The sequence below is a fragment of the Mirounga angustirostris genome, unplaced genomic scaffold (genome assembly GCF_029215605.1).
Source record: "Mirounga angustirostris isolate CCGP_5_RB_7025 unplaced genomic scaffold, mMirAng1.0.hap1 SCAF_5, whole genome shotgun sequence".
Taxonomy (NCBI): Eukaryota; Metazoa; Chordata; class Mammalia; order Carnivora; family Phocidae; genus Mirounga; species Mirounga angustirostris.
In genome coordinates this window covers 59402789-59415902 of record NW_026991713.1, presented here as the reverse complement: position 1 = coordinate 59415902, position 13114 = coordinate 59402789, and the positions used below count along the sequence as shown (strand labels likewise).

General features: G+C 50.7%; 1 protein-coding gene across 2 annotated transcripts; it reads right to left on the bottom strand.

The window, feature by feature from the left end:
* Positions 1-6786: 6786 nt before the first annotated feature.
* GPR84 (G protein-coupled receptor 84) lies at positions 6787-11223 on the bottom strand. 2 transcript variants are annotated; one of them, XM_045867801.3, is made up of 3 exons: positions 10183-11223; positions 8707-8820; positions 6787-8184 (listed from the first exon to the last, which is right to left on the bottom strand). In XM_045867801.3, exon 3 carries the CDS (start codon positions 8177-8179, stop codon positions 6995-6997), a length of 1185 nt encoding a protein of 394 aa, XP_045723757.1. In that variant the 5' UTR covers positions 8180-8184; positions 8707-8820; positions 10183-11223; the 3' UTR covers positions 6787-6994. The 2 variants fall into 2 exon arrangements, with proteins under 2 accessions (XP_045723757.1, XP_064447213.1); XM_064591143.1 differs by having other exon boundaries at positions 8707-8779.
* Positions 11224-13114: the final 1891 nt, after the last annotated feature.

Sequence of the window (13114 nt, the reverse complement as noted above, 5' to 3'; positions counted from 1 at the left end):
TGACGGGCCATAAATCCTGGATGTGTGCATGCATGTGTGTATGTCTGTCTGTCTCAGTGTTTGTGCACAGCACATTTGTGTAGGGGTCTGGTGGGGATAAGTTTGATTCTCACAATATTCTCATTCACCCATTTCTTCCAGCAGCTTCCTTCCTTGAGGCATCCCACACCAACCCCCATCTCCCAGTATTTCTAATTTCCCTGGGGTCATTCCCAAGGTACTTCCACATCATAAGAATCCTGGCTTGCTTACTGGGAATGCTGGCCTGCTGGAATGTGCAGTCAGGATCTGTAGAATCAAGAGGCCCCACCCCCTCGCTGCCCACCCCCAGTGCCTGCTCACCAGCTGCTCCTGTCCATCTTCTCCTCCCACTTTCCTTGTGTCTCCCCCCACTCCACCCTCCATGTTGACCCCTCCCCCAGCCTCTGACCCCCAGCCGCCTGGGGCCCTGGGTTGGAGGGGGAGACAAAGACAGGATTTATCATCAGGACAGAGAAGCAGCCAGAGACCAGGGCTGAGGGCAATGGCTGACCTCCCTGGGATGGGAGGGAGTGCTTGGCCAGATGCTGGGAGGCTGGAAGCCTGGGTTCCAAAGGCTCTGGCTCACAACCTCCAACTTTTCTCACTCCAACTTTGCTCTCTTCCTAGTCCCTGAAGACTTAGGAAACAGAGAGATGGTGGCCTCGAAGTGATTTTAGGCCTCTGAAGGAAAACCTGGGAAGAGGGAAGAGAGGGTCTTTCTCTTATGGATACTGAGGAGGATTTGGAAACCAGGGAGCAATCAGGCAGCAGTTGTTTCAAGGACTAGAAAGGAGTTCAGGTTTAGCACTGTGACAGATGAAATGGAGAGGGACTTCCTCTAATATAGAAGGACTTCTCCAGGGGCGCCTGGTGGCTCAGTCGGTTAAGCGACTGCCTTTGGCTCAGGTCATGATTCTGGAGTCCCAGGATCGAGTCCCGCATCGGGCTCCCTGCTCAGCGGGGAGTCTGCTTCTCCCTCTGACCCTCCTCCCTCGCGTGCTCTCTGTCTCTCATTCTCTCTCACAAATAAATGAATAAAATCTTTAAAAAAAAAAAAAAAAGAAGGACTTCTCCAGAATAGGCCCTGAGTGCCAGTAGAGAGAGAGAAATGTCATTATGGGTACTGAAAGACTTACTGGAAAGTAAAGGAAGACATGGAATTCCCCAAGGGTTACTAGCTCCAACCCTTCTGAGAGGGCCTTCCTCCCTGAGATCCCCAACTGCCTCCTGAGAGGTATGAGGAGCAGCTGGACCCTACCCTTAAAATAAAAAGACTATTGGCCCGAAATTGTCTCTACTCAGCAGGCAGGGTATGTGGTCAAGGAAAAGGAACAGTATGATCCAGGAGTTTCTGAGAAATGAGACCGTATATCTTTCTGTGGACAGCTGCTGCAGCTTCCCTACCTGCCCTTGGAGGCCCACTAGCCCCTCTAGCATCTCAGTGTATCAGAGGGCTCCACAAACCCACTCTGAAGCTCTCACACTCATTCCAACTCCTGGCGCCCAACATCCCACATCCTGCCTTTACTGTCCTGGGAGAAGGCTGCTAGAGTTACCTCCAAGTGAGAAGAGGGTGGAAGGAAGAGAAACTGAGGCAACTGGGAGCTTCCAGCCTACTGGCTTCTCACCACAATCCCACCAACCCTTTGCCACCCGGTATTTGGCGAAGGAGACCTTCTACAAGCTGAAATTACTACCTCAATTCCTGATGGAAAGTAAAAAATTGGAAATTTTAGGGGAAAGGGGTCATAGATTGGGAGAGGACAAAGGAATTGGGGTGGGGGATGGCACAGGTTAAGGAAAAAACAGGAAAAGGGAGAAGAGAGCATCTCGTTTTTCCTCGCTCCCCCTTCCCCCAATTGAGAAGGCAGATTTACAGCCTTGGTTTGGTGTGTGTGGGGGGGTGAGCATAAGGAAGACAGATCTGCAGTTCTGCCCTCTGAGTGTCTGAGTACTTAGCTTTAACTCCCCCATTAGCATCAATCCCCATCTTGCTGCCCATCCGTCTTCTGACATCAGCTCCTTTCCCCTCTCTGTAGCCCAGGCTTTCTGACCCTAAGTGGCTCTTAAAGGGCCAGTCTAGACCCTTCTCTCCCTCCCTTCTCCCACTCCAGGCAGCAGAGTCTGGTGTGTGTGCTTGCATGCATGCACTGTGGCTGTCCTTGCTAAAGCCATAGTGAATGGAGGGCACAGTGTGTGGGGAGGGGGCAGCTCTTCTCCAGCTCTCTCTCTTCTCTTTAGACAACCCCCCCCACCCGCCATCCCACTAACCCCTATTTTTGTTCACTACCTACCCAAGCCCAGAGCAAGCCCTCTGACTGGGGTGGGGGTCACAAACACATGGTTCTGGGAGCTGAGGGCTGGAGAAGGCATGTGGATCACGGGATAGATCCTCTCCCTCCCTCATTTCCTGGAGGCCCAGGGCAGGGAGTATCAAGAACTACTGGCTGTTTTTAATTCTCAGCCAGCAGTGGGGGCGGACAGGTTGGAGGCCGAGACTCCTAGGAGATGCCCTGAGCCCCACATTCCTAGCCTCCTTTCCCAGGGACCCAGGTAGTGGTCTGTGGGGGGTGGGGGATTTCAAATCGTCCTCTCCCTATGATGGAGGTGACATGCCAGAGAAACCTGCCTCTGAATTTCCTGGCTCTTCTCCCCTATTTCTCAGCAACTGAGCTTAGGGGGGCAGAGGGGAAACTGGCTTCTCCCCATTTCTCTCCATCTTCTGCAGAAATGCTGTAACTGCACTCTAGGGTCTATAAGAATGCCAGGACACTTGGAAAGTTCCTCCCCCAACTGCCTTCAATCCTTTCTGCTGCAAAGATCTGCAGTCCTCTGAGGGGTTCTCCAGGGTAGTCAAACCCCCTTCCTGATATCTGAAACCCAGTCCCCACCTCCCGCAGCGATCCCTTCTCTGGCTCAGGATGAGAGGGAACTGGTGGGTGGGGGCCTTGGGAAAGTGGTCATGCTAAAAATAGGAGCCCCCAGCTGCACCCCCCCCACCATGGCCCCTTATTTATCACCTTCCAAACCTCACTCTCAAAGAAGCATAAATATTCCTAATTCCTGAAGGCCAGCCCTGAACTCATAAATTTAACTGAGGAGGTGGGCAAGGGGGAGGAGTGAGGTGTAGAGAGAGGGGAGTCCACCGCAGCCTTGAAGTAGAACATGGGGGGGGGGGGGGCGCCGGACTTGACCCCATGCAGGCGTCTATGGGTCTTCGTAGGAGGAGTAGGCGTTATTTCTCTCAGTAGTTCCTGTGGGGATTAGTCTTTTCTCACTACACGCCCCCCCCAACCTTAGTTCTGTCTTCTCCATTAGTTCTCCATCCTTCTCCCCCTTTTCTTCACCATTACTTTCCAGTTCTCCTTCCCTGCCCCTCTCTCTGACCTCTCTATTGCGCCTTTGCTCCTCTAAGCCTCTTCCTCTTCAGAACCATTGTCTGAAGGGAAATTTCAGTCTCTTACTCAGTCTGGATAGTGAGGTTTGAAAAGAAGTCTCCCAGTTCCCGGATCTCCCCCGCTTCAGCCCATTTGCCCCTTCAAAGGCGCCCTGTCTTTTCAGTCTCTCCTTTCTTCTCCTCAGATCCCCTTCTTTCTGTCCCTCAGTCTCTCTTTTCTCCTCAGCCTTCCTTTTTTCCTGTCACCCCCTTTGATCCCCTCAGTTTCGCCTTCGCTTTTCAGTTCATTCTCTCTCCCTCTTCAGTCTTCTCTCCCTACTCTACTGTCACCCCACCCCTACCCCTCAGATCTCCCCCACCCAATTTTACCCCTCCAGTTCCCATCCTCTGCTTCGGATCCCCTCCCCCACCACACCCCAATTCTCCTCCCGAGGGATGAAGGAGAAGGGAGGACGGGGCTGAGGAACAGGTACAGTGAGTGCGGTTCCTTGAAGGGAGGGAGAGAAAGAGGAGAAAGCAGGGGAGAAGGAGACGGAAGCGGTGGCGAGGGGAGGGGCATCCTCACTCCCCAGCTGCGCCCCCCCCTCCCCGCAGCCACTGAGCCATAAATCAGGGCCAAGGCTGTTTGGCCAATGGTAGAGTGACTCGTAAATCGGTCTGTCAAGCTCAGCCAATGAGAGGAGGCGTTAAATCAAGTGCTGTCAGCGTTTGACCAATGAGAAGCCCTGGGCTGACCATAAATCTGCCTGTGAGAGACAGCGAAAGAGAGAGAGAGCGTGCGAGCGAGCAAGAACGGCCGGGGCGGGGGACTGGGGAGGGGACGCGGGGAGAGCGGGGAGGGGAGGTGGGGAGGAGGGAGAGAGGAGTTTAGGGGAAAAAAGGCGAAAACAGAGGTACAAGAGATGAAGACAGCTTACAGGAGAGACGGACAGATGGAGACAAAGAGAAGCTGTGAGAGATAGCGTCAGAAAGTCAGCGATAGAGCTCGGGCTCGCGCGGGAGACTGACAGAGATAAAGAGACAAAGAGGGAGAGACACTGACTCACACGAGGGCCCCCAAATACAGACACTTCCCCGAGACGCGCGTGAGCGCCGTACCGTGAGGGACCTCGTGCGTGGACACAGACGCGCCATGCACACGCACAGGAGAGAGAAAGCCTGAGAGAGAACCTTGCTTTTCTTCCGCTTTTTCCTAGGTTTTTATCGAAATTAGAGGCGGGTGTGTGTGCGTGGGCCGTTGAGGGTGAGAGGGGAGGGGGTTGTTTTCTTGCTAAGATCTGGCCTCTCTGGTCTCAGACTCCAGAGTTTCCTCCTGTGTCCCGTGAGTCATTTTTTCCAGCGATCGATAATTGGGAAGTCCCCCCTTAGGTCTAACTTCAATCTCTATTGCTGCTCCTTTCTACTTGCCTCCAAGGATTATGAAAAGTGAACCCTTTTACAGCCCCTCAGAGAATTGTCAACTTTCAGAATCTAAGAAAGGCTAAGCAGTAAGGACTTTTAGAGATTATCTGTTAACTTGATTCTAGTTTTAGAAAGGCAGCTGTCCTGTGGTGGTTAGACATGTGGGCTGAAGTGATACTCTGCCCTCAAATCATGGTCATACCATTTATTAGTTCTTCCACTTTGGACAAACTACTTGACCTCTCTGTGCTTCAATTTTTTCATTTGTAGAAATGTGATTATAATAAATACTTCATGGGGGCGCCTGGGTGGCTCAGTCGTTAAGTGTCTGCCTTCGGCTCAGGTCATGGTCCCAGGGTCCTGGGATCGAGCCCCACCTCGGGCTCCCTGCTCCGCGGGGAAGCCTGCTTCTCCCTCTCCCATTCCCCCTGCTTGTGTTCCCTCTCTCGCTGTGTCTCTCTCTGTCAAATAAATAAATAAAATCTTAAAAATAAATAAATAAATAAATAAATAAATACTTCATGGTAAATTTTGTAAGAATTACATGAAATAATATATTTATAGGTTTTAGGACAGCACTGGGCACATGGTAAGACTGCACCGCACCCCGAACTTTGTACATATGATAAAACCTGTGGCCCAGATGGTCCAGGATCCTGCTCAGATTCACAGAGCTAATTATCAGAAGGCCTTGACCGGAATCCTTGTCTCTACACTCTCTGGCTAATGTTCTTTATTGGTTCTGCTGTTCACCCCACCTGTCTGGGCCCCTGCCTCAGCAGCCTGAACTTGACTCAGTTTAGGCTGCTGTGATTTTTGTGGAAGAACTCTCAGAAATACATGTTCTGGATTAGGACACCCACCAATTAGGATTCCTGGGACTTGGAAGTGTGTTGAATGTGAAGACATTGATCTGTCCACCCCGACTCTGCATGTTTCTGTCCTTGTCTGAATCTCTCTGGTCTTCACTTTGTTTCCCTCAAACCATGGACTCGGGAGCAGGGAGGGGATAGCATTTGGCCAGAGCAGCAATACTGTCATGATGACTCTCACATTTCAGTGCCTGCACAGTGCCCACCCTGCTCCCCCAACCCCAACTAAATAGACAATAAATATCTCATGAATAATAAATGTCTAATTCATTACTTTTTCCCCTAAGCTTTGGGGAAAAGAGAGAGGTGTGGATCTCTGGGTCATCACCGTTGCTGGCTGGATGGGAGGTGGTCTGTGGGCTCCCTGTCCCTTTGACACCTTCTGTACTCAACAGGGACACCAAAAAGGAAACACAGAGAACCAGCGTCACCTGGTGGCCACAGGTACTTTCTTTAAGTTCACACATGCGTGGCTGGGCTGACAGGATGTTGGTCATCCTAGAGGAAGGGAATGATATGGTCTCCCCTCAGCTGGACCCCTGAACTCTCTTAACTAGAGTCTCCGTTCTGCTCTCATAACCCAGGATGACAAGGGCAAGTCTGGGGAAAATGAGGGGCCAGGACTTCAGCTGATTTAGCTCTGACCATTGTGAATGCTAGGGTAGCTGGAACCCCTCCCTGTCTGCCATTGCTTCAGCTTAGCTCAGTTCATTTCCACAGAGCAAGGAGTCCTCTTCCAAGACCATCTCTTTGGATAGGGCAAGGGCCAGGGGGCTGGACTCATTGGAGTGGCTATCAAAGCTGGATTACAAAACTTTTCTGAGTTCAATAAAACTGTTTGTGTGGATGAGGTGATCCTGGCAGCAGTAGTTAGGGGCAGGGGCCATTTCTGGGAAGTTAAACAAAAAGACAGGTGGATCCTCTTAAACCAACTCATGTTTTATACTTGGAAACCCCTCAGTTGAAGGCTGTGTCCTAGGCCTACTGCTTCCTAACCCTGCTATGACCTAGGTCCCCCACAAACTCTCAACTGTTAGGTTCCAGCTGCAACCAGTCCTGACCTATTATTCCCCAAAGACCACACCTGAGCATTAAAAGGATAGAATTCATTTATTAATAATAATGCACCTTGGGCAGTCTAGAGCTGAAACATTGATCAAAAGAGGGAGAAGCCTGGTTTGAGGGTGGGGGGAAAGTTGTCTGTGAAAATGCCCACGGGTCTTACTTTCACCTACTCCCTACCAGCTGGCCATTTTAGTTCTGGAAGAGTCAGTCTTGGATTCTGATGACTGGGGACACAGTTCTAATGGAGCCTACAGAAACTCTGGGGCCTTCGTTTTAGGAGGGAGCCATAGGCTTGGCGGAACTGACGGTTCATGGCTGCATAGAGCACAGGGTTGATGCAACCATTGAGCCAGGTGAGATTGGCAGCGAGCATGTGGACAACACGAGGCGCAGTGGCGTTGGCGTCCAGGATGTTGAGCAGCAAGAAGGGGATGTAGCTCAGGGCAAAACAGAGGAACACAGCAAAACACATCCGAGTCACCTTCCCAAACTCTGATGGGGGTTCCTGAGTTCTTTGGGCTCTTGTAGTTGGCCTGGTCTTGGCTGGTGCTTCTGGATGGCTTTGCTCTGCCATCTGCTTAGCTACCTCCCTGCTGCGCTGGTTCCCCACTTCTGATGAGTCCCATTCCATGGTCTGGGTGGTGGCAGAACTAACTGGCTCTGACGAAATCCCCTCACTGGGCCTTTCTGATGCCAGCTTGTTGTCCAGCTCCTGGAAATGACCAGGTATAGCCTCTGTCCCAGCCTCGTGGTTGGACTGGACACCTGACTGCTTGTACTGATCCAGCGCCTGTGCTACTCGCTTCACCTGGCGGTGGATGAGGCAATAGAAGATGCCAACACTGCCGAGCCCCAGCACAAAGTAGATGCCCATGAGGATGGTGGTGTAGGGCCGGCCTTGGCTGCGGTCAAAACTGCAGGTGCAGACTACAGGCACCAAGTTATAGATAGGCCAGAGAGGGGCAAAGCTGCCCACGCCCACCACCCAGGTGCTCACCAATGCCAGCAGTATCCCCTTGGCACTGAAAACTTGGGGAAAGAGCATAGGGTGGGCAATAAGGAGGTAGCGTGCCAGGGCAATAAGGCAGAGGGTGAGGATGGAGACAGCATTGGATGCAAAGAGGAGGAGCCCAAAGACTCTGCAGAAGGTGGCGCCAGTGCGCCACTGCAGGTGGAGGTAGGTGTCCACAGAGAAGGGCTGGAGAAGGGTGCAGTACAGCAGATCGGCCACTGTGAGGTTGGCGATGAGCAGGTTGAAGCGGGTACGGAGCTTGGGCTGGATGGCCAAGGTCAGCAGGGTGAGCCCGTTGCCCACGGTGCCTGTCACAGCTACCACCACCCCCCAGCTAACTGCAACATAACGATAGCCCAGTACAGACTCATGGTAGCAGGAGAAGTTGGTGACGGAGTTGTTCTGCATCATGGAGGCTAAAGAGGCGGAAGGAGTAAGGGGAAGAAGGAGTCAGAACCTGGCCTTGGACTTAGATCTCTTGAACAGCTCTGGGCCCCTGGACACCTGAACTGTTTTAGAAGCTCACCAGCCTCCTGAGCCATTGACAGGCCTCTGCATCCTCAACCCTTCCTGAGATTCCCAACCCTCTCCTTAGGCTCTCTTAGTCCTTTCCCATTCTCAAAGATTCTCTCTAATTTCCCCAAATTCTTATCTAAATATCTCTCAGTGTCTGTCCACTCCAAACTCCAGGCCTCTTCAATATCCATCCAGATATTCTCAGTAACCCTAACACCCTCTGACTTTCTAATCTTTTCCCTTTCCCCTAAGACCACCCAGGAGTCCCCCCTCTCTATTCAGGATGCTACTATAGGACCCCCTGCCCTTGTCTGTTACACACACACAGGCCTCAGGTATTTTGTTTTGTTTTCCTATTTTTATCACCTGGGAGAAGAGGAGACAGAGAAAGTAAAAGTACACCCACCACAAAAAGTACTCACCTGGGTCTCCCAGTCTTCAATTCTCACTCCAGTGGAAAGAAGTCCAACTCACTTGAAGAGCAGGCTTTTCTTTCTGGTGGACAGTCAGGCTTCAAGACATGGTCTTATACTAGACTGAATAAGAAATCCCCCAGTTACCCAACTTCCTCCCTTACCTCCCTTTGCTTTGGCTAGTGCAATCTGGGCCTCTCTGTCGAAAATCCCTTGCTACTAACACCAAGGCTGTTTCACTCCTTCCTAAAGACCTAAGCTCTGTTTCCTTCCCCTCTTTGCATAGCAGGACACTTATAAGTTCATTGCCAAGAATTGTCCAGACATGGAGACAGACCATCAGAATATCTGGGCCACTTCTCTAGGGACCAAAGAGAAAACCAAGTTTCAGGAGCAGCTGTGGACACCCTAGAAGCCTTGAGTTTGTTAGGAGGGAGCACTGCCTTTTTCTCTCTCTGGGACTCAGAGATGGTTCAAATCGGGGGTGGGGGGCATGTGATACCCTAACACATCTGATAAAAGGAGCCAGATGAAGAAAGGTGGGGAAAAAAGCATCCAGGATTCTGGCTTCACTCCACACAGGGGCACAGGCCACTGTTCAAACATTCATTCATCTGTTCACTCAACTAACACGTGTTGAGTGCCTACTATGCACTGGACTCTGAGCTAGACACTGGGGATACAAGAAGGTAATGTACATGGGCTTGCACATAGTCTAGCAGGGGACATAGATATGTAAATATAAGATATGTAAATATATACACATTTAATTGATTCTCTAAAGTAGGGGTCAGCAAACTTTGGCTTATGGACCAAATCTGGGGCCGCCATCAGTTTTGTTTTGTTTTTTATTTTTTATTTTTATTAATTAATTTACTTTTAAATACTTTATTTATTTGAGAGAGAGAGAGAGCACAAATGGGGTGAAGGGCAGAGGGAGAAGCAGACTCCCCGCTGAGCAGGGAGCCCGACTCAGGACTTGATCCTGGGACTCTGGGACCACAACCCGAGCCGAAGGCAAAGGAGCAACCGACTGAGCCACCCAGGCGCCCTTGTTTTGTTTTTTAAAGTAAGCTCTACGCCCAACATGGGGCTTCAGCCAATGACCCCTGAGATTAAGAGTTGCATGCTCTACCAACTGAGCCAGCCAGGCACCCCCATCCTTTGCCCATGCCCATCTGTTTTCGTATGGGCCATGAGACAAGAAGGTTTTTTTCCATTTTAAAATGGTTATATAAGTACCTACACCTAGGGGCGCCTGGGTGGCTCAGTCATTAAGCGTCTGCCTTCGGCTCAGGTCATGATCCCAGGGTCCTGGGATCCAGCCCCGCATCGGGCTCCCTGCTCAGCGGGAAGCCTGCTTCTCCCTCTCCCACTCCCGCTGCTTGTGTTCCTTCTCTCGCTGTATCTCTCTCTGTCAAATAAATAAAATCTTAAAAAAAAAAAAAAAAAAAAGTACCTACACCTACCACAAAAAGTACTCACCTGGGTCTCCCAGTCTTCAATTCTCACTCCAGTGGAAAGAAGTCCAACTCACTTGAAGAGCAGGCTTTTCTTTCTGGTGGACAGTCAGGCTTCAAGACATGGTCTTATACTAGACTGAATAAGAAATCCCCTAGTTACCCAACTTCCTCCCTCCCTCAGTTTTGCCTCTTGGCCAACACAACCTAAAATGGTTACCATCTGGCCGTTCAAGAAAAATTTGCTGACCCTTACTCTACAGCGTATCAGGGGCTTAGAGAAAAGGAGCGAGATTGCTAAGGAAGAGGTCAGGAAAGGGTTCACAGAGAGATATCTGAGCTGGGTTTTGAGTGATGAACAGTTTTTTGGGAGGAGGTAAGAAGAAAGACATTCTAGGCAAAGGCAACAGGAAGCATAGTGTCACAGAGGTTTAGGTAGAGGTGAACAAAGACTGGGAGGTAGGGAGCAACAGTGAGCAGGGCAGTAATCGAGGAAGTCCTTGTGTATCATGCTAAGGAGCTGGGGTTTTATCCGGAAGGCCATGGGAAGATTTGCACTCTAGTAGCTGTGAGTAAGGAGTGAAAGTATGCAGGCTAAAAGTGAGAGAGACTGGGGACACCCGGGTGGCTCAGTCGGTTAAGCATCTGTCTTGGGCTCAGGTCATGATCCCAGGGTCCTGAGGTTGGCCCTGCATCGGGTTCCCTGCTCATTGAGGAGCCTGCTTCTCCCTCTGCCTGCCGCTCCCCCTGCTTATATGCTCTCTCTCTGACAAATAAATAAAATCTTAAAAAAAAAAAAGTGAGAGAGACCAGTAAAGAGGTACCCGTTCAGACAAGAGTGAGGAAGGGCCTGAGCTGGGGCCAGGACTAGCTTCGTGCCGTATGTGTAATCACACAGGGCCCTACACTTACATGGGGCTGGGGTTGTTTTAACACTCCACACCGTCTTAAGATCCATTTTGAACAAGTGGCCCTGCTTTTTCATTTGCACTGGGCCCACAAACTATGTAGCCAGTCCTGGTTAGGGCAATGGTTGTGGGAATAGAGAGCAACGATCAGGAAGCATGGGTCATTAAGAAGTGAAATAGTATTTATCTAGGGGCGCCTGGGTGGCTCAGTCGTTAAGTGTCTGCCTTCGGCTCAGGTCATGATCCCAGAGCCCTGGGATCTAGCCCCACATTGAGCCCCACATTGAGCCTCGCATCAGGCTCCCTGCTCCACGGGAAGCCTGCTTCTCCTTCTCCCACTCCCCCCGCTTGTGTTTCCTCTCTCACTGTGTCTCTCGCTGTCAAATAAATGAATAAAATCTTAAAAAAAAAAAAAAAAAGAAATAGTATTTATCTAATGATGCATTGGATGAAGTTTTATTTATTTATTTTTTAAGATTTTATTTATTTATTCATGAGAGACAGAGAGAGAGAGAGGCAGAGGGAGAAGCAGACTTCCCGCGGAGCAGGGAGCCCAATGCGGGACTTGATCCCAGGACTCTGGGACCATGACCCGAGCCGAAGGCAGATGTTCAACCATCTGAGCCACCCAGGCGCCCCTGGATGAAGTTTTAGGAAGAGGGACGACTAGGATGACTCCCAGTTTTCCCAGTGGATGGTGGTGTTCTGCATCAATAAGATAGGGAATGGTCAGAGCAGCAGGCTTAGGGAATGGGGTATATCATGAATTCCTTTTTAAACCAGGTTGGAGGTATGTATCCCAGCCCCTCTCACTCCAGTTTCTTCTAGCTGCTATCTCTGTCCCCACATGTGACCCAGCCCCTGCTTTTCACCACCCTCTCTCCTAGAGGGCCACTCTTGCTCCTCAGAATTCTGGATCTCCAGTCTCTGCATTTTTTTGAGCTAGGTCTGAAAAAACGAAAAACAAAAATCCAACCACTCCCAAACTCCTTGTTGCGTTCCATTTCTAAACCCGCAGTGAACTCCTACCCCCAAATTCATAATTGACAAACCCAGGAGGCCTCTATTTCCCTCTCCTTCCTCTTTAACAATCATCATCTCACCTTCCCTCCCCCTTTCCTCTGAAAAACTGTGAAGTGGGTGGAGAGGGGGAAGTGAGCAAAGCGGATACAATTCAGGGGGACACGGGGAGATGCTGGGTTCTGGTCTGGCCTTTTTTGTTTTACTTTCTTGCCACTCAGCAGGGCTAGAGGGACGGGGTCACAGAGTCAATACTGCTCTTGGGAGTGTGTGGTTGAACTGAATTCTGGAGATAATGAGGAGTGCCTTCCCCCACATCATGTGGGAGGCAGCTGAACAGAGTGTGCTTCTCTGTCCCACAGACCATTTAGGGGACCAGAAGAGAAGGTATTCTAGTGTATCTGCATATCTGTAAATGGCACAGTCCCAGTTCTTTAGTCTTGGAACATTAAGTCTCAGTGAACTTTTAAGAGACCCAAATCTGCTCATTTTGCATACGGAGAAACTGAGGTCCAGAGGGGAAGGACTAACTCAAGGTCACTATTTATATGAGGCCCAGCAGTGCCTGGAGTTGAGATTCCTAGTCCCTGCCCCGACTTCTCTCCATTCCTTGCGTGTTGCTGGCGTGGGTTTCCCACCAGAGAGAGGCACAAAAGCCTGGATTCTTTCCTTTGTCTGAGACTGGATCTAGACCTGTTTCCCAGAATCGTGACACACACTTAGGGGGACTCCTTTTCCATGTCGTTGGCGCCGCCTGGTGGAGTTGTGGAGAATTCTCAACAGCTGCGTCTACAATCCGAGACCTGGACTCAGAAATGGTTCCCCAGGGCCAAGTTTACATTTGGGCGGGCGGGAGTGGGGGTGAGTGGGATTGGGAGCGTCTGCTCGCTTTCTACAAGCCTGAGATCTTTCCGTCCCCCTCCTCCTGGCCCCCTTTCCCGTGTGCCGGTCCCCCTCACCATACAGATCCATCTCGCGTTGGAAGAGCTCCCATATCAGGGAGCCAAGATTGAGAGTCTGAGTCTGGGG

Excerpts from the sequence above, each read along its gene's own strand:
- GPR84 (XM_045867801.3), bottom strand. The coding sequence starts at position 8,179 with ATGATGCAGAACAACTCCGTCACCAACTTCTCCTGCTACCATGAGTCT.